The sequence below is a fragment of the Pogona vitticeps genome, chromosome 1 (genome assembly GCF_051106095.1).
Source record: "Pogona vitticeps strain Pit_001003342236 chromosome 1, PviZW2.1, whole genome shotgun sequence".
Taxonomy (NCBI): domain Eukaryota; kingdom Metazoa; phylum Chordata; class Lepidosauria; order Squamata; family Agamidae; genus Pogona; species Pogona vitticeps.
The window spans coordinates 183818742-183838465 of record NC_135783.1 but is presented as its reverse complement, the minus strand read 5'-3'; the positions used below and the strand labels follow the sequence as shown (position 1 = coordinate 183838465).

The following is a 19724-nucleotide window of genomic DNA, read 5'->3' as shown; positions in this document are numbered from 1 at the left end:
AGAGGACATCGCATTTGTTTTGTAATTTGGGACCAGGGTATGTGGGTATGACCAAAAAGGATTTGGTAATGCTTGGGGTAGAGTGGCAGTAGAGTCCATTCTGACTCACAGCAACCCTTTTCAGGGTTTTAATGAGCACTCAGGAGTACTTTTCCATTGTCTCATTCCGGAGGCATCCTGGAGTTGCACCCCAACCCAAACAGGTTGGCTCTCATCCTGGGATGCACGGTGGGGGACTGACCACACAACTTCTTCCTCTGTAGCTAGATCTCTAACTCACTGAGCTATCCAGCCAGAAATATTCTACTGATATATAAATTTTACACCTTATTAGTTAAAAGAAGCTACTACTGGATATTGCCTAATAATTCTCAAAATCCCGCAGACAAACTACCAGGAAGACCTCAACTAATTTTCTAGATTTCCAAAAGTTAAAAAATCTTTGGTTTACTTTAAAGCAAAATGCTATGGTGGAAACTACACCTGGAAAAGTAAATTCAGATCCACAGGCACTCAATACTTAGAACATGAACACCTAGTTATCTTCTATCCCATGAAAATACAAGAGTTGAGTTCCATTCTTTGATTACCTAAGGAAAAACAAATAAAACATGCACAAAACTTTTATTTACCTAGGCCAACTGAATTGAGCTGTTAAAGATAAAATAACTATACATCGGACCACAACTACACTTTCAGAAAGGGCCACTTCACAGGATGCAAACTCTGGTGTGGTTTTTAAAAGTGTGCTCCGGTGCTGTTTTTAAACTGCACCAGGGCTTCTGCCCCAGCTGGCCATGGCTTCCCAGCTACTGGTAATACCAGGATCAGGATCATCAAGCAGTGAGAATGCTAGAACTGCCCTTCAGGCAAGAACAGCACCATGGAGGCTTCCTCCTGGCCCTCAGGTCAGAAAGTCTGACCACTGAACAGCTTACCCAAGCATCCTACTACAGAACTTTGTTAGACCTCTGGGGGGGGGGGGGGGAGCAGAAGCCTGTGTTAAACTCAGCTGGCATTTATCCCAGGAAAGGGGTTAATTCTGGAATGAAATCAGACAATCATTTCCAATCATATCAAAATCCATTTGGGTATCAAGGTACAAGTCTTTTCATTGTTGGGATGATTCCAAGCAACATTAGCTTGTCTAATTCTACATTCTTTCTATGTTTCCTAAGTCCAAAAATACTTTTAAGTGTTGAAAACATCCCAAAGTCTTACAATTATGGAAAAACTGTCGACATAAATCCATATATGAAAACTAAAGTTGCCAGCATATGCTTAAATCAGAATTATATCCAAGATACAGAAACATAAACAGCAGAATACAAATATCAAAAAGAACGTTCTGATTGCTCTAAAAATGCAAGAGCTTATAGCTTAAAAGAAGCAGAGAATATATCTCTAAACTACTAAAGTTCTTAAAAGTAAGAATATACTATATTTTTATTTTATTTATATCCCGCCTATCTAGCCGGTTAAGACCACTCTATGTAAAGTAAAATTTATTTCTCAGTCTTTAAACGTACTATAACTGGACACACAGAAAAATAGTCTAAGCGATCACCCAGTCAAGTCAGTTTGAATCTAGGGTGGAAAATCCATGTTGTCCTCATTTGCTCTCGCTGCTGCTGCTAGGTGTCTCTTTGGTCTCTCCGCGGTTGGTATCCAGTGTGTGTGGGTGGTGTGATGCAAAGTTGCATCGTGGTCTCCAGGAACACGAGACTGCAGATCCTGACAACGACGACGCCTTGGCATTGGACAGCTGGCGATGTTTTCGTCAGGGACCGGGTCAGTTTCCAGCAGCTTCCCACCTCAACCCCGGCGCTGTCAGTATTTGGTGGGAAGCCTCCCCAGCCCTCGCCAGCCTGTGGACCGAGGAGCACGCCATGCTTCGCGCTTGTCTTCAGCTCCGTGTGAAGCGTGGCAATTCCTTGCCCGGGTCTGCATTGCACACCTCCCGTTTGCAGATCTTGGCGTTATCAAAGCTTGCGTTTCATTTAGCCTCCTCCTGACAACAGGTCGCAATGTTAAGTGACTCGGGGTAGGCAAAGCAGGAGGGAAAGCAACTTCCAGGAGTGTGATTTAAACGATTATTTTACAAATTGATTTTTTTTTTTTGCTTGAAAGTGTAAATGATCTCCGATGGATTTAGAACATGGACACGGTTAATAAGATAATACACATTTCCTTGAACTATCTGAATATCCCGTGTGACTCTTCTCGTCTGTTAGCGTGCAGAGGTAGGCAGGTAGGTATGGTATAGTGGCAAGGGTCTCCATCGGCGTATCATTGTTTTTCACCAATAAAGGCTGACTAGATTAGCAGAAAAACACGACTCGCCTCCCCCTTCAAGGAGCCTTGCTAAACAGCTCCCCCTCTACTTCCCCCCCCCCCGCTTCCGCTCAATGGATTGTCCCACCAGGCACCCATTCGATCGGGAGATTCCCTCGCCGCGCCCATGTCGGAGGCGGGTTTTTTCGGGAATCCAGGCGCCGAATCACGTTGAGGTGGGAGGGTGGAAGAGGCAGGGAGAAATGGACGAGCTTATTCCAAGAAAGAGGGGGGAAAGAATAAATCAATTCTGCATACATGGGGCCCAGGGGCTGCAACCACCCGTTGTTAACGTCCCAGAAAAAGCATTGCGTTCCAGCCAGGCTTGTGTCCAGGCTGTCATCTAAACACACGAATCCCTTCGCTCTTTTTTCCGTTCCCTCCCCCCCCCGTAGTGGGTGAGAATGGTTTCTCTCGGAGGGGGGGTGAGGGCAGATTCGGGGCTCTCTCGCGAGTTCTCGCGTGGTTTCCACTCCTTGCGGGGGAGGAGACTCGAGCGTACGGCCGCCTCAGACCATCTTTCCGTCCTCCTCGCGTCGCTAGTAAAGCTCGTGTTCCTTGGACGTTCCTTTCCTGCCTTAAAAGTCGGTGAGGCTCGAAACAGGCGGGCAGGGAGGTTAGGGAGAGACAAAATGGAGGGCACAGGAAGGCAGGCAGGCAGGGTGAGGGCGGCGGGGCTCCCAACGGCGCTGAGCTGTAACGGCCGCGCTGGCAGAGGGCCGCTGGGCCTGCTCTCCCCCCCCCCGAGCGCCCGCCCTCCCTCCCTCCCTCCCTGGGGCCTGGCCTGGCCTGGCCTGACCCGGCGGGTAACAAAGCCGTGGCCTCTGTTGAGCCGTGACGCCGCTGAAAAGGCGGGGAGAGGCGGCGGCGACGCTGGCGGGAGGGCCGTCGGGAGGGACGGCGCGGGACTCGGGCCTAGTCGAGGCGGTGTTAGCGGCAGACTCCTCCCGCTCCTCTTCCTCCCTCCAGCTCCTGCAGTGGCCGCCTCCGCCCGGGAGGGCTCGGTGGGTCGCCTTCGCTGAGGGGGGAGAAGGAGGGGATGGAGGAACCCGCCCGCCGAGAGAGGGAGGGGAGGCTGCCTGCTGTGGGCCGAGCCGGCCCTCCTCCATTTGAAGTGGGGAAGACTCTCTTCGCCCTCTTGCTCCGATCCTGGCGGGCGAAGGGAAGGCGCCCTGGCCCCGGCCCTCGGGGGGGGGGCTGTGTCGGGGTTCCGTTTAGGGAGGGCCCGGGAACAGCCTTTCCTGGCCTCCCGAGGCGAAAGCGGGTGGAGCCTGCTGGCGGGAGGAGGAGGAACCTGATGGTCGCCCGGATTTTTTTTTTTTCTTCCTTTCAGGCGTCTAGTTCCTTTGTCTTGTTCAGGGACAAAATATTTGCCTTTTTTTTTACTGTGACGTCAGAGATAGGCCCTGTATGGAGGACATCCAGGAAATGAGAGAAATGCGAGAACATAGTGAGGGAAAGGGAGGGTTTGAAGAGGGCTAAACCACGACGAAAAATCTTGCAAAGTGGAAGCTTTCATGGGTTAATATCCCTCTTCTTCAAGAATATTTGCAATTTTTGTGACTTTTTATTGGTTCAATAAAGGGATCACCCTACTTCTGCATTTACCTACCGGTAATTCTGAACCACAGAGCATTTTCCTAATTCTTTAAAGAGGACAGTGAAGGTGTAGGGAAACAGCATTTCGTTGTTGCAATTTAATTACTTTTCCCCAGGTTCTTAGCTGAAATCCCAAAAAGCATTAAACTAAGCTGTACCCTCCAACACATATTTTATGCTCTCTTTCACAGAATGCAGAAGTAGAGTATTTCAAGTTTGGGATAGGGAGATACCTGGTACTCCTCTTAGCCCTCATTTCCTAAGAACGCCATGAAGTGACACAATGTCATAATGTAGTTGCACAAGGAAGTCTTAAGATTTTAAGATTAATTTCTTCAGAGAATTCCCAGTAAAGGGAGACTTAAGGAATTTGCCAAGACAAGATAAATTAAGAAAAGTATTGTAACATCTTTGATATAGGGAGGGTTCTGTCAGTAAGGATTTGAATACTTCAAATTCTAAATCTCTGAGTGGAAGGTAGTCAGAGTTACATAGGCTATCAGCATTGTCACAATATGTCTTTTGAAGTAGTAGGAAGAAAAGCTGGTTCCCAAGGATAAGTTAATAAATGTTCACATTTTTTAGATCCAGAATGTTAAACAGAAAAGAACTGGCAATCCATGTTCGGTACCATTGCTTTTCCAGGGAATCAGAAATTTATAAGAAATAAACAGTTGGTTTCCTTCTCAGCTGAAATGGATGTGATTTCTCAAAAAAAATCCCTGTCCAGCTCAGCAGAACTTTAGATATGGCCGTTACTAATGGTTAAGCTTATCACCAGCATAATTATTTACATGTTGTACAAATTTAGTGATGCCCAAGCTTAGCAGTCAACTGGCTTGTTTTCTAGTTACTCACCCCATAATTGTATAATCACATAATGCCCAAAATTGTGTTGTGTGTTTACACAAAAGGCTTAACTTTTAGCCATGAATCGTCATAAATCAAGAAGTTTCTGTAGACATTGTTTTTAGCACACCAGGTCATGCAACTCAGTATGTAATAGATAATGCTATAGAGATTTCTTAATGGTAGTTCACCACTAAAAGTCACTGCCTTTTGCATAACTGAGCAGCAGGATTTCGGTCATTGAGTGCTAGTTTTTAACTCTTAGCTTTGTCAAAATAGGAAAACACATTTTAATTTTTAAAAGCAGCAGACTCCTGTATATTATTTTTGTCTTGCAGGAAAACAATATGACTTGTCTTTGTTGTGTTCCCAGTAATTGATAGGTGTTCTAACTGCAGTCGTCCTAGATTTGGGGGGATTTGTCCGCTTAATTAATGCATTTTCAATTTTCTTTTCACAGGGTGTCTTTTATGAATAATCAAAAGCAGCAAAAGCCAACGCTATCAGGCCAGCGTTTTAAAACTAGGAAAAGAGGTAAACCTAATTATCTGTATGCTTAACAAAGTTGTTTTTAGCTGGTACAAGGAGGCACCAGAAAGAATTTGACTTGTGGTATGCACCCTACATATGCACAGTTATCAGGTGATAAGGTATGGAGATACAGAATGCTACATTGACAATTTATTGGAGGATATTAGGATTAATCTTCAAACATTTGTACCTTCTGTTAAGACAGATGTGCACATGTAACAACCATGGAGCAAATAAATCATGCAAAAGTTATAAGAGACTTGAGTACTTCTGTTACATTCTGTGAATAGCACGTATCGGTCTAAATTCAATGGTGCTTCAGCAGCTGACTAGGGAATTTGAAGGTAGAGGTGCTGTGCCCGGTGGCAGACTCTGAGAGTTAGACCAAAAATGTATTTTCCAGAATTCTTGCATGTCTAAGGCCTGACTTGTTCAGGGATAGAGGTGCCAGAATCCTTGGTTTTATCATCATAATAAACAAACCACACAAGAAGAGTTTTGGTTTGTTGGGTTTTGCTGCCAGCAGAAGTAGTTAAAGTGTGTCTGAACCCTAAACATCTATACTTTTATCCAAGTTGATCTAGGTTCTAGAGAAAGAAACCATATCAGCATATCTACGTGGGGCTGCCTTTGAAGTTGACACGGAAACTTCAGGTGGTGCAGAATGCGGCGGCCAGGCTCCTTACAGGAGTGAGAAAATATCAACACATCTCTCCAACGCTGGCCGCATTGCATTGGCTGCCCATCTGTTTCCGTGTCAACTTCAAAGTTTTAATGCTTACTTATAAGGCCCTAAATGGTTTAGGACCTCGATATTTGGCGGAACGCCTCCTCCCACCAAGGTCTGCCCGGATCACCTGCACGAGTCAGGAGGTGAGGCTGAGGAGCCTGACGCTGAGAGAGGCCCGGAAGGAGAAGACATGAAACCGGGCCTTCTCGGCGGTGGCTCCTCGCCTCTGGAACAATCTCCCGCCGGCGATTCGCGCGGCCCCCACGCTGGGCACCTTTAAAACCCAATTAAAAACATGGCTGTTTATTCAGGCCTTCCCTCCAGCCAACTCTTGATTTTTTTCTTACTTTTCCTTTTTATCTTTACTGCTGTTCTTGTTTGATTATTATGTATTTGTCTATGTTTTATTATTTGATTCTATATTTGGAAGCCGCCTAGAGTGGTCCGGTGGGCCAGATAGGTGGGGTATAAATTAAATAAATAAATAAATAAATAAATAAAAATACTAAAGAGTATGGTTTGCTATTTGCTACACTTCTCCCAATGCTAAGATATTTTTTGATTGAGAAATTCTCAAAATTGTTTTGTTTAACTAAACTAAACTGTAGTACAGTTGTATCATTTATTGTTTGCACTCTAGATGGTCCCTGAGGTTTTGGTAAAGCATGGCAGTATTTAAGTTCTGCTGTCCCTTACTCCCTTTCTCACCTGTTAAGAACTTTTCTATTCTTCATATTTTCACTTTCATATGGAACCATAATAGATATAAAGCAATGCTGTATTGAAAATTGTGGGTTATGTAGAGTGACACAGTACTGTGGCCTCAGTCACCACTTAATAAATTTATTTATTTTATTAATTTTATTTATTCAATTTATATGCCGCCCAAACTACCCAGAGGTCTCTGGGCGGCTTACAATAATTAAAATTCAATACAGCAAAAGATAAAATAATTAAAATACAATTAAAATTGCCATCAGACCCACAGCTAATATTATTTCCATTACCCCCGGGGGGGGGGAGGGATAACTTTTATCTGACTTCCAAATGCAAAACTACCAGCAGTGTACCAGCTGTGATCATTTCTTGAGAGATCTGATCTGGCCACTGTGACACACGCCTTAGTTACATCCTGACTAGATTAGTTTAACATGCTCTGTGTAGAGCTGCCAGTGGAAAGTGTCAAGAAACTTCAGTACGTCCAAAATGCAGCAGCCAGATTTCTGACTGGGGCTGGTTACAGAAATCACATAACCCACTCACCCCAGTTACAGCTGCTGATCCATTTCTGGACACAATTCAAAGTGCTGGTTTTAACCTACAAAACCCTAAACGGCTGGATCCAAGCTATCTCAAAGACCACATCTCTATTACCCTGCCTGGGTGTTAAGATCATCAGGAGGGGCCGTCCCACCACCTTCTGAGGTGCATGTGATGGGGAGACAGAAAAGGGTCTTCTCTGTTGCTGCTCCCAGACTTCAAAATTCCCTCCCACAGGAGGCCAGACTGGCCCCATGTTTGCTGTCCTTCCGAAAGCAGGTAAATACCTTCTCTTCAGGCAGGCTTTCCCTCAATGGCAGGGTGGATTTGATTTAAATCCATTTAAACGATGATTTAAATTACTAGTCAGTAAGACTTGATTTAAATCATTGTTTTTAATTGTAAAGACTCATTTTTGCTGGTAGTTATAATCTAATATTTACAACCAGATGAAGGTTTCATTTTTAGAATAATAACTTGTCAGATTAGTAGAACATCTATATCAGAACTGATTTTAGTTTAATAAGTTAATCACTCATTTGGAAAACCACTTAAAATTCTTTTGTTTAACTAAAACAATAACATAGTATACATATTGTATTTGTTTAAATATCAATGTTTGTTAAAGTGGTTAAACAAAATACTCTTTAAAAAAAAGTAACTAAGCAATCTTCAAGCCTAGCATTTAAGGTAAAGTAGGAACCCTCCTATCCATGGGATCAGAATCTGCTGATTCACTTACCTGCTGCCAGAAAACATTTAAGCCTCCCAAAGTACATATTTCTATGTATTTCCAGGGTGTATTTATCAGAACTGGCCACCGGGGTCCACAACCCCCGGTCCGTGGCCCGGTTCCAGTCCGAAGCCTGAGCTGGACTGGGCAGCGGAGACAGACCTCCTGCCCACCGGCTGCACGCACTCACCCCTGCAGTGCTGATTTGCACGTGCACCCGTGCAAGCGCACACCGCTGTTTGCATGAGAGAGTGCTCGTTCACGCATGCACACGAGTGGGGGGGTGCCCCGCCTTCCCCAGCCAGTCCGTGGGGTAAAAAAGGTTGGGGACCCCTGCACTAGACGGATCAAGGGTATGGCGTTCACTACATCTGCGTTTTTCAGCATCCCTGGGGACGCTTGGAACCAGTCCCCCCCTCCAGGTGGATACTGCAGGCCTACTGTAATATGCTAATTGTTTGTATGTAGATTTGCTGAACAATGGGAGTAAGAGCTTTTCCTGAACTTTGTTTATTTTATACGATTTTTACTGTGAAAAAGTATATGTAATATCAGTTTGGATTAATTGAATTAGCTTACCAAAAATGTTAATATTACATGAATATACAGCTTCGTCCTACATAAATAAGCTCTATTTCATGCTGAATAATCTTTGAACTATAATGTATTTTAAATAGAAAACTATCTTTAGATAGATTCTTAAGAAATAGATTTTTAAAATGGCAGATGCAGTGGAGTGGTATCAGGAGACAGGTATCTAGTTGTCTCACGTTCTCCCAGAGGCAGCTGGTGGGGCCCCTGTGAGATACAGGAAGCTGGACTAGATGGGCCCTTGGCCTGATCCAGCAGAGGGCTCTTATGTTCTTATGATTTTAATCCATGCTGGTGGCTGGCTGGCTGAATAGATTTTTAGATGGATTGTTGTACATCACTGTTGTTAGTATTGCTTATTTTTACCATTTCTCAAAGTAGTATGTGTTATTTCCTTAATATTTATATACTAATTGTTTTTAGCTTTAAACATTGTCTCTCAATTATGTAAGCCACCTTGAGTCTCTTTTAAGGATAAAGTCAGTGTAAAAATATTTTAAATCAATGAATATTGGGTGTAGGCATGTCTCAACTCAGTTCAGTGGAATTTACTCCCATGTACAGTATTCCGAATTGGAACAGTAGAATCATTATTCCTTTCCTGGCAATTGCTATGAGCAATTAGTTAAAAACTTGTCCTCTTTGGAGTAGCCTTAGTCATTTAAATAATTCAGAAATTAAAATTATAAATGCAGGTAATGTCCCAATATCTGTTTTCAGATGTTTTTAATGTAGGAGATTGCTGCGGTCTCAACAATCGTAGAACTGGTAACACATTAGCCAGGAATGATCATACTTCGTACCATTTCCCTCACAGTAGTGTTTGACAGTCATGGTTTCTTGTATTCTGATTGAGATAGATGGCTTATCTGAAACTGAATGATAAACCAATAAGACCTTTTATGAGAGAATGGCATCCCATTTGAGAAGTCAAGGCTACAAAGAGATAAAAGTTTCTTGTAGTAGAGGTGGGCATTAACTACATTTGTTTAGCTGCCCAACAGGCGTTTGGTACTTCAAAGCTCTGCCTTCTCCAACGGATGCCCCTTGGAGTCAGGGTCCTGGCTTCCCTGCCTCGCTCCTCCAGGCACTGCCACTGACATGGGGCTTTGAAGTGCCATGTACCTATTTGGCTACTGCTTTATTGATTAAAGATAAAGAGGACTACTGTGAGGCATCACTATGAATGCCTTTGATGGATAGTGTCAGGTGGTTTAAGAGGTGTGAATAAATCTTGAACTTTTTAAAGGGAGTCTTCCCAGTCCAAAAAGTCTCTATTGCCTTTGTTACTGTTTAGTGAATGAGTATCTCCTAGCGTATTGTTTCCTAATTAATAATACATAATAGTTATGTGCCATCAAGTCAGTTCTGGCTTATGGTGACCCTTTTCATGGGTAGAAAGTACTTAGAAATGGTTTACCATTCCTTTCTTCTTGGAGCATCCTGTAACTGTGCATTTTGCCCAAGGCCAACACACTGGCTCTTCTGGGATGCACCGTGGGGAATCACTCCCCAGTCTCTGGCTCCACAGCCAGAGACCTAACACCCTGAGCTATCCAGCCAGGTATTTCCTGATTAACTAGGACTCCAAATGATGTTTCCAAACTGTATTCTCTTCTTACTTTATTTTTCATGTAATCAGTTCCTCAATATTTTGAGTGCCTGTGTTGTTGGTTTTCTGTTTGAAAACATAGTTGTGTTTATTTCTTGCAGATGAAAAAGAGAGGTTTGACCCCACTCAGTTTCAGGACTGTATTATTCAAGGTTTAAATGAAACTGGCAGTGATCTGGAAGCTGTAGCAAAATTCCTTGATGCTTCTGGAGCAAAACTTGATTATCGCCGCTATGCAGAGACACTCTTTGATATTCTGGTGGCTGGTGGAATGCTGGGTAAGTGTCATTCCTTATCTGTCCCGTTTACCAAGGCACTTGCATGTTTATGTGGAGTGCAGCTCACTGGGAAACAAGCCACATAGACTGGCTTTCTATACAGAATGTCTCAGGTTTAATCACTTGACATCACCTGATAAGGCTCCTGCCTGAAACTCTGGAGAGTTGCTGCAAATTAGGAGTTGAAAGACCCAAATTCTAACTGTGCTTGTGGGTGATTCATTGCTGTTTTTCCAGTTCTTCACCAGAGCTTGATCTGATTTTCATGGTTCTTTGTTTCTTTAAAAAAATGTGCGCAATATTTGTAGGCAGCTATGAAGTGATAATACAGAAATGACATAATAAGTCAGGTGTGGGTGACCTCCAGAGACTTTAGGGCTATATATGGGCATTCCTTAAATTAAAAGAGCCCCTACCATAAATCCCAATTCTTTTCTTACAGAAATATTTTATTAATTGAAAAAGGCCCTTTGCACCTTCTTTTGGCTAAGTACATTCATATGTAAAACATTTTTTTAAATCTAAAAATTTGGAGTGGTGGGATACCCTCAAAACGTGGAGAGTTGCCCGTCCATTCCATAGTAGGTGCTGTAGCTTGACTACCATAAGGTACCTGTCAGCCCTTCATGGTTCAGGTCAGATTTGGCCTGAGCAAACATCTGGTTGGTATTAAGTGCTCTCATAGAATTCTAACCTGTCTGAAAAAGATAGGGAAGTTAACTTTCAGCCAATGGAAAGACTTTGCCCATGATCTTTTGTGTTAGAACTCTGTGTTTAGCTTTCACGTGCCGCATGGATTCTAATGAAGCTTAAAAGTGCTTCTAAAGAGTGAAAATGATCTTGCAGGTCAAAAGGATGATTGTTCTAACTGTCAATTTTTTAATAGCCCCAGGTGGTACATTGGCAGATGACATGATGCACACAGATGTCTGTGTGTTTGCTGCACAGGAAGACCTAGAAACGATGCAAGCATTTGCTCAGGTTAGTTTTGTTCAGTTGCCTTCCTGAATTCTACCTCTGTGAAATATAATAGTCTATAAAAATTAGAAGCTGTAGTTTTAGACCTTTATTTCAAACCTGATTTGTTTTGCAGGTCTTTAACAAGCTGATCAGGCGTTACAAATACCTGGAAAAAGGCTTTGAGGATGAAGTTAAAAAGGTATTTAAGATTATAACTGAATGTTTATGTCATAATCTGGTAAATCTCAGCAATGTTGATCAGATTGCCCACATGTCCCTTTGCTACTCACTTATGGCCTGGAAGAAAGGATTCCCATCTAGTTCTTCCCTTTTCATTTGCTGGGAGTATAGCGTTTCCTCACAGCAGTCCTTGTGTCTCATGATTTATGAATTTGATGTAAGGCAACCTTCATTCCTGTGCCTACTTACTTTGAAGTAAGTGCCATTGAAGTCAGTGTGCTCTCTAAATAGATATGTCTGATTCAACTATAAATCATCTTACAGCAATCTTTCTGTAAAAGCAGTGTTGTTACTTTTAAGAATACATTTTAATGTTTTTGGCAGTGTTTGTAAGTTTTTGTGCCTTGTTCCTTTGAGAGCCTTGTTCTGAGGTTTTGTTGCTCTTCTTGTTCTTGCAGTTGCTGCTATTCTTGAAAGGTTTTTCAGAGTCTGAACGGAACAAACTGGCCATGCTGACGGGTATTCTTCTGGCCAATGGGACACTTAATGCATCAATTCTCAACAGCCTGTATAATGAGAATCTAGTTAAAGAAGGTAATGGCAGTGGTTTAATTTAGTATGTGGAAATGGGGAGGTCTTGTAAGTACCGTGGTGCCTCGCTAGACGATTACCTTGCAAAACTGTTAATTCGCAAGACGATAGTTTTTTGCGATTGCTATAGTGCTTTGCAAAACAGTTTTCCCTATGGGTGATTTTCGGTAGGTGATGTTTCGGTCCATGCTTCACAAGATGTGTTTTTTTCCCCACGGGACGGTTTTTCGCAAGACAATGATTTTGACAGCTGAGTCTGTGCTTCGCAAAATGGTTTTTTTAGGGGCGTTTTTTTGCAAGACAGTGATTTTGGCAGCTGGGTCTGCGCTTCGCAAAACGGTTTTCCTATGGGCGATTTTCGGAAGACGACCATTTTTTCCCCATTGGAACGCATTAAATAGATTTCAATGCATTCCAATGGGGAACCGCATTTCGCAAGATGATGTTTTCACAAGACGAATTAACATCGTCTTGCAAGGCACCACTGTATGTGCTCTTGGTAGCATTGTTTAGCTGTCTGTGCATTTTGCTGTCATAGAATATCAGGATGTCTGCTGAATGTGAATTCAAATTAATCTTAAAATTGCTTCTAAGATTAGAGTTTCTTTTCCTAAACAAGAACTTGGGAAGAATGAAGGGAAAAGAAAGAGGGCATGCTGTTAACAATGACATTAAATGGTGTTTGGATTCAGGGGAATAGATCAGTAGACAGTGTACCTGTAGTGAGTTTTTCTTTACTGATGATAGAGTAGGCCAGACCATTTCCAAGATAAGGAGTGCATATCACTCGCATATCCAGAACTTTTTTTTACAGTCACCATCCCAGGTTTCTAAAGTCTGTGTCAGAAGGTAAACTTGTAGTTATAGCAAAGCAGAAACATCCTAATTTCTTCTCCAGTGCAGTATTCATACCTCCTGATAGTTTATGTAATTTTGACTGCCAGCTTGAACCCTCTCCCATGAACCCAATCTTCAGTAAGTAGTAGTGTATGAAGGGGCTTTTGTGATCGAGATCTATTAGCAGAGGGAAAGAAGACTTAGAAAGCAGGTAGAAGAACAAAATGAAGTATGACCAGTTCAAATTATTGTTATTATCTGTATTTTTTAAATAACACCTAATAAAATAACCATTTAGAAAATTACATACCACATAATACACACGGGGAATATACATATACGGTGAATTCCATTATTGTATTGGTTTTTCCAGATTTTGACAAGCTTTTTATAGATTGCTGTAGATTAGTTTGCTTTGTAGCATAAGAGATCGTTAAGAAAGATACAGCTGGTGAAGATGGTACTGCTGGGTTGTTTTTTTCAGACACTTCCACATAATGGCTACAGTATTTTTTTAAAACACCTGTTGTTTATTTTGCTCTTAGTGATATTAAAAATAGAAGATTCAATAGTAGATTGTGTCTACTGATATGTACATAAGGTTCAGGTTTTTGCTTTGTCATTGCACGTTATATGTAACAGTTGTTTATTTTGCTTTGCCTTCCGCCACTCCTTATTAGAAATTGAAAAAAGACATACATACAGTATTTGCAGTTTAAACAGCTTCTATTATGTCTTTTAAAGAGGGACTAGGAAGTCGAGTGAGTGTGTATGATTAAATAAGGTGTAATGTATGTATTTCCCATTCACTTGATTAAAAGTATCTGTATAATTGCTCATGCAGGTGTTTCAGCAGCCTTTGCAGTAAAACTGTTCAAATCATGGATCAATGAAAAAGATATCAATGCAGTGGCTGCTAGCCTTCGTAAAGTCAACATGGACAACAGATTGATGGTAAGTAAATAAAAGAACCTATTTTTATGCTGAAAATTGAATAATTGAATGTATTGTTCCTTATTTATACTCTGCAAATTATAAATATTTCAGGAACTGTTTCCAGCCAATAAGCAAAGCCTTGAACACTTCACTAAATACTTCACTGATGCAGGATTGAAGGAACTTTCTGAATATGTCCGGAATCAGCAAAGTATAGGGGCCCGCAAAGAACTGCAGAAAGAACTTCAAGAGCAGATGTCACGTGGGGATCCCTTTAAGGATGTAAGTAACCATACTTGCCATCTCCTGCAGCCTCTGAAAACATTTGAGATCTCTTAAGATCTTAACTGTGTTAAATGATTGTGCTTAATTGCAGTTGCCTCTCACTTCATAGAGAAAAAAGTAGAAATAGCTTGAATTTCTAATACAGTAATGTGTTCATCTTGTTTCCAAATGCTTAAGACCAGCCATGTTTCTCTGGATAATTAACTTCATTCTAATATTGCTATAAAGTGAAATAGGGAATTTTAGTAGATTGGGTTTGGAAATAGTCAGGGAAGATTTTATACTTCTGTGCAATGTCTTAAGAAGATCATTGTAGGCATATTATTTATGCAAGCATTACTTGATATTTGGGAGCACAATGTAAGAACAATTGAGTTTTCATATAAACAAACAATTAAGGCCTTAACTTTCTCATATTACTATGAATGCTCTTCATAGTACCATGTTGTATTTATCATATTTGGATCCCAGTATTCCTCCAAGGAAGCTTGGAAGATCTGCCTGGGGTGATTCTATCCTTGCAGCAGCCTCCTTGAAGTAGGCTGAGAGGGTGACTTGCTCCAAAACCACTCTGTTGATTTCCCTGGCTGACATTTGGAGTTTGAAGCCCAGTCTTACCCCATCATCTGCTTCGTTTCAGTGTGCCCAGCTGGGACACTTCTGTCCTGATATGGAGCAACAGCCCAGCCCTTGAGAATCTGATGCTTTTATAATCTGCTATTTTGCCTCCACCCCCAGCAGCACTCCTGTACCCTACAAGGGTGTTACGATGTGAGAAAGGGAGGACATGAAGATCAGCACAGGTCAAAAAGGAATTTTGTCTTTGCTGAGTTTGTTTCCTTGGCCAGAGCCTGTTGCATAATTACCCAATAAAGGCCTCCATCCTGAGAACTGATGGATGCCTCAGGAGGCCCAACCGTAGCCTCTGCCCAGTTGAAACGTACAAAGCAGAAAGCTGTCTAAAGTGGTGGTATTCCCATTTTACTGCCTTTCTGTGGGAAGTAGATGCAGATTTGATATTTCAAAGTGGGTGGCAGTTCTTGTCTCTGGGCTGCATGTTATGGCAGGCCTGAAAAGCCATAGGCAACTGTAGCTGTTCTAGCTTTAGGCTGGGCATTCTATAGCAGTTCGAAATATCCTTGCAGTGGGTGCACATTATACTCGGGTGTTGTGTCCAGATCTTGCAATATTTGCTCCTAAGAGGGAACAGGGTTTTTTGTAGCGTATGTATGTAGAACATCTGAAATGTTAGCAAATCTTGTCCATACAGGTGACATGTGAGAGGAGATGTTACACATAACTCACTAAAATTGCTTGGTTTTCTAGATCATCTTATATGTCAAGGAAGAGATGAAGAAAAACAACATATCAGAACAGACTGTGATAGGCATCATCTGGTCTAGTGTGATGAGCACTGTGGAATGGAACAAAAAAGAGGAGCTAGTAGCAGAACAAGCCATCAAGCACTTGAAGGTATTAATTCATTAATTTGTCCAGGTAGTCATAAATAAACTTGTTCAGCTGTGATTATTTGTGTGAAGGTTTGAATTGTGGAATAATAAGATTGCTAAGCTTTATATGCAGGGGATCAGCTGTATTAAAATAAGATGTGGGTTTTTTAATGGTTTCTGTATCTTCTCATGATTTAATAATATCTTATACTTAATTCACAGAATTCTTTGAAGTGCAGCTTGGATAATAAAATTTTGTATTCTGCAAACCAGTAGGCAAGATGTTACTAACACAGCTAAGCTTTTGGGTGGTGGCTAGTTGGCAATAATTACAGAGTTACTTTTTCCCATCAACAAACTAGGTTAGCTAACAGCAATGAGGATTGACGGATGATGATGTTATTTATTAACAAAAGCTAGCAAAATGCTCATTAAAATAAGGAAGAAAATAATTTTTCTACCAAAACACGTTATGTGGAACAAGCTGTTTGTATGTTTGTGCACATGAAGATAAACTGTAATTTAACCTTTTTTCTAGAGAAGCACCTGAGGATGACTGTGTGCAACACAGAAGATGGAGATCCATGGGGCTTTAGAGGCTCATTTACATATCACCGAAAGGGTAGTCTTCTACCTGAACCAAGAGGTCTTGTTAGTAGGAGCCAGGCCTTCTGGTGTCAGATGTATGGGACAGAGTTGTTAACCATATTTGTTAACGCAGTCCAAGTGCAGCGCTTTAGGTTTTCCCTTCACAAGGGAATTGCAGCACGTACAGCATGCTGATTAAATTGCCTCCCATCCCATTGATCTCTGTGCCCAGAATGGAACCTTTGTACACAGTGGAGCATGAAATGGAGGCAACTGAAATTACGCAGCACTAACAATCCATTTGCACTGAGCAGATGGGAATGCCAAAACAGTGTTACTATGACAGTGTACTAACATCCTCATTACTGAAACATTTTTTAATTTTCTGCTCCATTTCAAAGTGGTTTTCCTATTATTTTCTTAGGCAGCTGTTTCAGTACTTACCTTGTGATTTTCATCTATCTGGCTCTTGTAATCAGATATTTATGCATGTGACTGTTCTTGCAATCTCCACAGCAATACAGCCCTCTTCTTGCTGCCTTTACAACCCAAGGTCAGTCCGAACTGACTCTGTTGCTCAAGATTCAGGAGTACTGTTATGACAACATCCACTTCATGAAAGCCTTCCAGAAAATAGTGGTGCTCTTCTACAAAGGTAATTTGAACCTCTGTTTTAAGTGTATCTGACTCAGGGTTTGAGAGCATAGAAGTTAAAATGTAACCTGTTGCTTCTGAAGCTTTATCTGCTAGCAGAAAATTGCAGCTGCACCCCATTGTTCCAGCATCGAGATGATTGGAAGAGCTCCAGAATGTCATAAGCCTGTACAAAAGCCAGGTTATTTCTGATTATGCTGAAGGTGATCATGTGGGGGTTGGTCATTCCAAAGAGCTGTTGTACTCTTTAACCAGTCTCTCACATCCAACTGTGGTCAGTTTAATGTGCTTGCTTTGGTCTTGTGTAACATCTGTTTTGTTACATGCCTGGAATTCAACTTGGACTATTGTCCATGTTCTATGTAGATGGTATTCTCTGAGACCATTTTGATGCTTTGCACACATCAGCGTATGAAGAAATTTCTTCACTTTGACAACCTGGTCACAGTGCTTTTCTCTGCAAAAAGAGGAATTTTTATATCCAGAATTCCTGTGCATGCTCATGAGTTGCTGGAGAAAGGGATGTAGTGACTTTTGGTAGACTTCCTTTCACCTGAAAGCTGCTACTTAGGATCCTCCTACACTAGGAAGTGAGGGAGGGGCAGAAGGGGAGATGAACCTAGGAAAACTACTTCTTCTGCCCTTTATTACTGTGCAGTGTTCTGAATGACAAGCAGAAAGTTCATCTTTCAGAAAGCTGCAGTGTAATAATAGTGTGATACCTGTATGGCAAGAAGCACCTCTCCATTTGGCTATCGTGCTTTAAACTTAAAAATCCTTCTTCAGAAGATAGCTGGTGAGAGTTGGAGCCAAGATCTGTTTTGCTTGAAGGTTAACACTCTGCTCATGCAATGTGTTTCTGTCTGAATATTGGGGATCATTCCCACACCCCTCTACTCACGCTTTTCAGCAGAGTCTCTGATCCGTTTGTTCACATTTTCGGGGCAGCCCATTTATCAGACACCTGCATCTGGATCCAACCAAGGGTGTTCAGATAATGAGCATATTTATCAAGTGGATCTTGACAGATGACTGTAGCCTTCTTATACTTCATCTGCTTTAGATTTCATTGCTTCAGCTGTGTATTATCTGTCTAGCAAAAGATGCAGTAGTGTCTCCCAGCATTTAATTCTTCATGATAGCTAAATTACAGTTCTTATAATATGGATATTCTCTTGATGAAAATACCTTTGATGTCCTTAACAAGACTTTGGTTCTGCACAAGTGATGTTGCATAGCATCTAAAATATCTTGCCTGTACTAGTCATATCTTGTTCCTCTGGACCAGCGATGGCAGACCTATGGCACACGTGCCACAGCTGGCACACAAGAGTCTTTTCTGTGGGCACGCAAGTCATAAGTCACCGGATCACTACTTTCCCACACCACACCCCTGTGCAGCCAAATCTGAGAAGGCGTCTGCTATGCTGCTGGCACTTCGAAAGGCGGATCCAGAGTGGGGGCACCTCCATGCCTGGGATTCCCCCTTCCGGTGCCACCGCTGCAGCTGGGTTGTTTGTTTGTTTTTCAGTTTGGGCATGTGAGCCCAAAAAGGTTTGCCACCACTGCTCTGGACACTGCTATTCTAGGAAAACCTACAGAGTAGCATCCATTTGCCTGGCTGTTTTGTGTGAAGTGTTACGTTGTCTGCATGCCCTAATGGTACTTTGTTTTCAACAGCTGAGGTGCTAAGTGAGGAACCCATCCTGAAATGGTATAAAGATGCACATCTTGCCAAAGGAAAGAGTGTCTTTCTGGAACAGATGAAAAAGTTTGTAGAATGGCTCAAGAATGCTGAGGAAGGTAACCAAAAACTCTTGTGAATTAAGTATAGTTTTTAGATAACTAGTGTTTTACATAACATACTTATGATATACTTTTTCTCTTTTTTCAGAATCTGAGTCTGAAACTGAAGAAGGTGACTAAGTTGTCAAACTGTCAACAGTAAAGCAAACAGGAGCTGTAGATAAAATGTCGTGTCTTGTGTCCTTCTGATTCTTACATGCTACCTCCCTATATCAAGCATGATATAAGGGCTCTCATGGCAAATTTATGTTTTGTGTTTTCTATGGTCATTAGAGAACACTGGAATTAGGTTTTTAAAAACCATGTATTAGGAGCTTACAGGAGCTATAGATTTGATTCTAACATTGCATTAGTCCTTTCAGTTACATTCTACCTCCTGTATTTTCTACTGTAACATAATTTAAGGCCTTCCACAATTTAAATTCATTTTATCCCTGGGTTTTCTATAAAGGTTTACAAGTAGACATGATTTGGAAAATGAAATTTGTTATACAATTCTGTTTGCAAATTAAACTGTAAAAGTATCCAAAGTCGAGAGGGCCAATATGTGTGTGATTTTGTGCAGAAGAGAACTAGGTCCAGGCAAAAGTGATTGATTTCCAAGTCATCACACTGCCATTCTTCAGTTCCCTGATTATGGTATTCATGCACAGGCAGGGCCTCAAATTGTATTTAACTCTCCATGTTCTCCTTCACAAAATCTGTTTGCAGAGTTAAGAGCTGTTTTGCTTTCTCGGTAGAGGAGCAAGTTTCTCTTGCTTATTGTGGAAACAGTGAAGTAATTTAGACATTAGTCTCTAAATAATCAGCTATTTCAAATGAAGGGGGTTTACTATAACTGCTGTTAATAATGAGCAGTTCCAAAGTGAATTAAAATATGTTTGTTTCTCCCCTGAAATATCTAATTAAAATGATGACC

The 19724-nt window shown here is 41.6% G+C and overlaps 1 protein-coding gene across 3 annotated transcripts; it reads left to right on the top strand.

Moving 5' to 3' along the window:
- The first annotated feature begins 2799 nt into the window (after positions 1–2799).
- Positions 2800–19338, top strand: BZW1 (basic leucine zipper and W2 domains 1). 3 transcript variants are annotated; one of them, XM_020811744.3, is made up of 12 exons: positions 2800–2918; positions 5243–5316; positions 10341–10517; positions 11404–11498; positions 11611–11676; positions 12116–12251; positions 13930–14039; positions 14133–14303; positions 15633–15779; positions 16862–17000; positions 18680–18802; positions 18894–19338. In XM_020811744.3, the coding sequence occupies exons 2-12, from the start codon at positions 5253–5255 to the stop codon at positions 18923–18925; spliced, it is 1260 nt and encodes a 419-aa protein (XP_020667403.1). In that variant the 5' UTR covers positions 2800–2918; positions 5243–5252; the 3' UTR covers positions 18926–19338. The 3 variants fall into 3 exon arrangements, with proteins under 3 accessions (XP_020667403.1, XP_020667404.1, XP_020667406.1); XM_020811745.3 differs by having other exon boundaries at positions 2800–2922; XM_020811747.3 differs by lacking the exon at positions 2800–2918 and adding an exon at positions 3244–3338.
- The last annotated feature ends 386 nt before the right edge of the window (positions 19339–19724 follow it).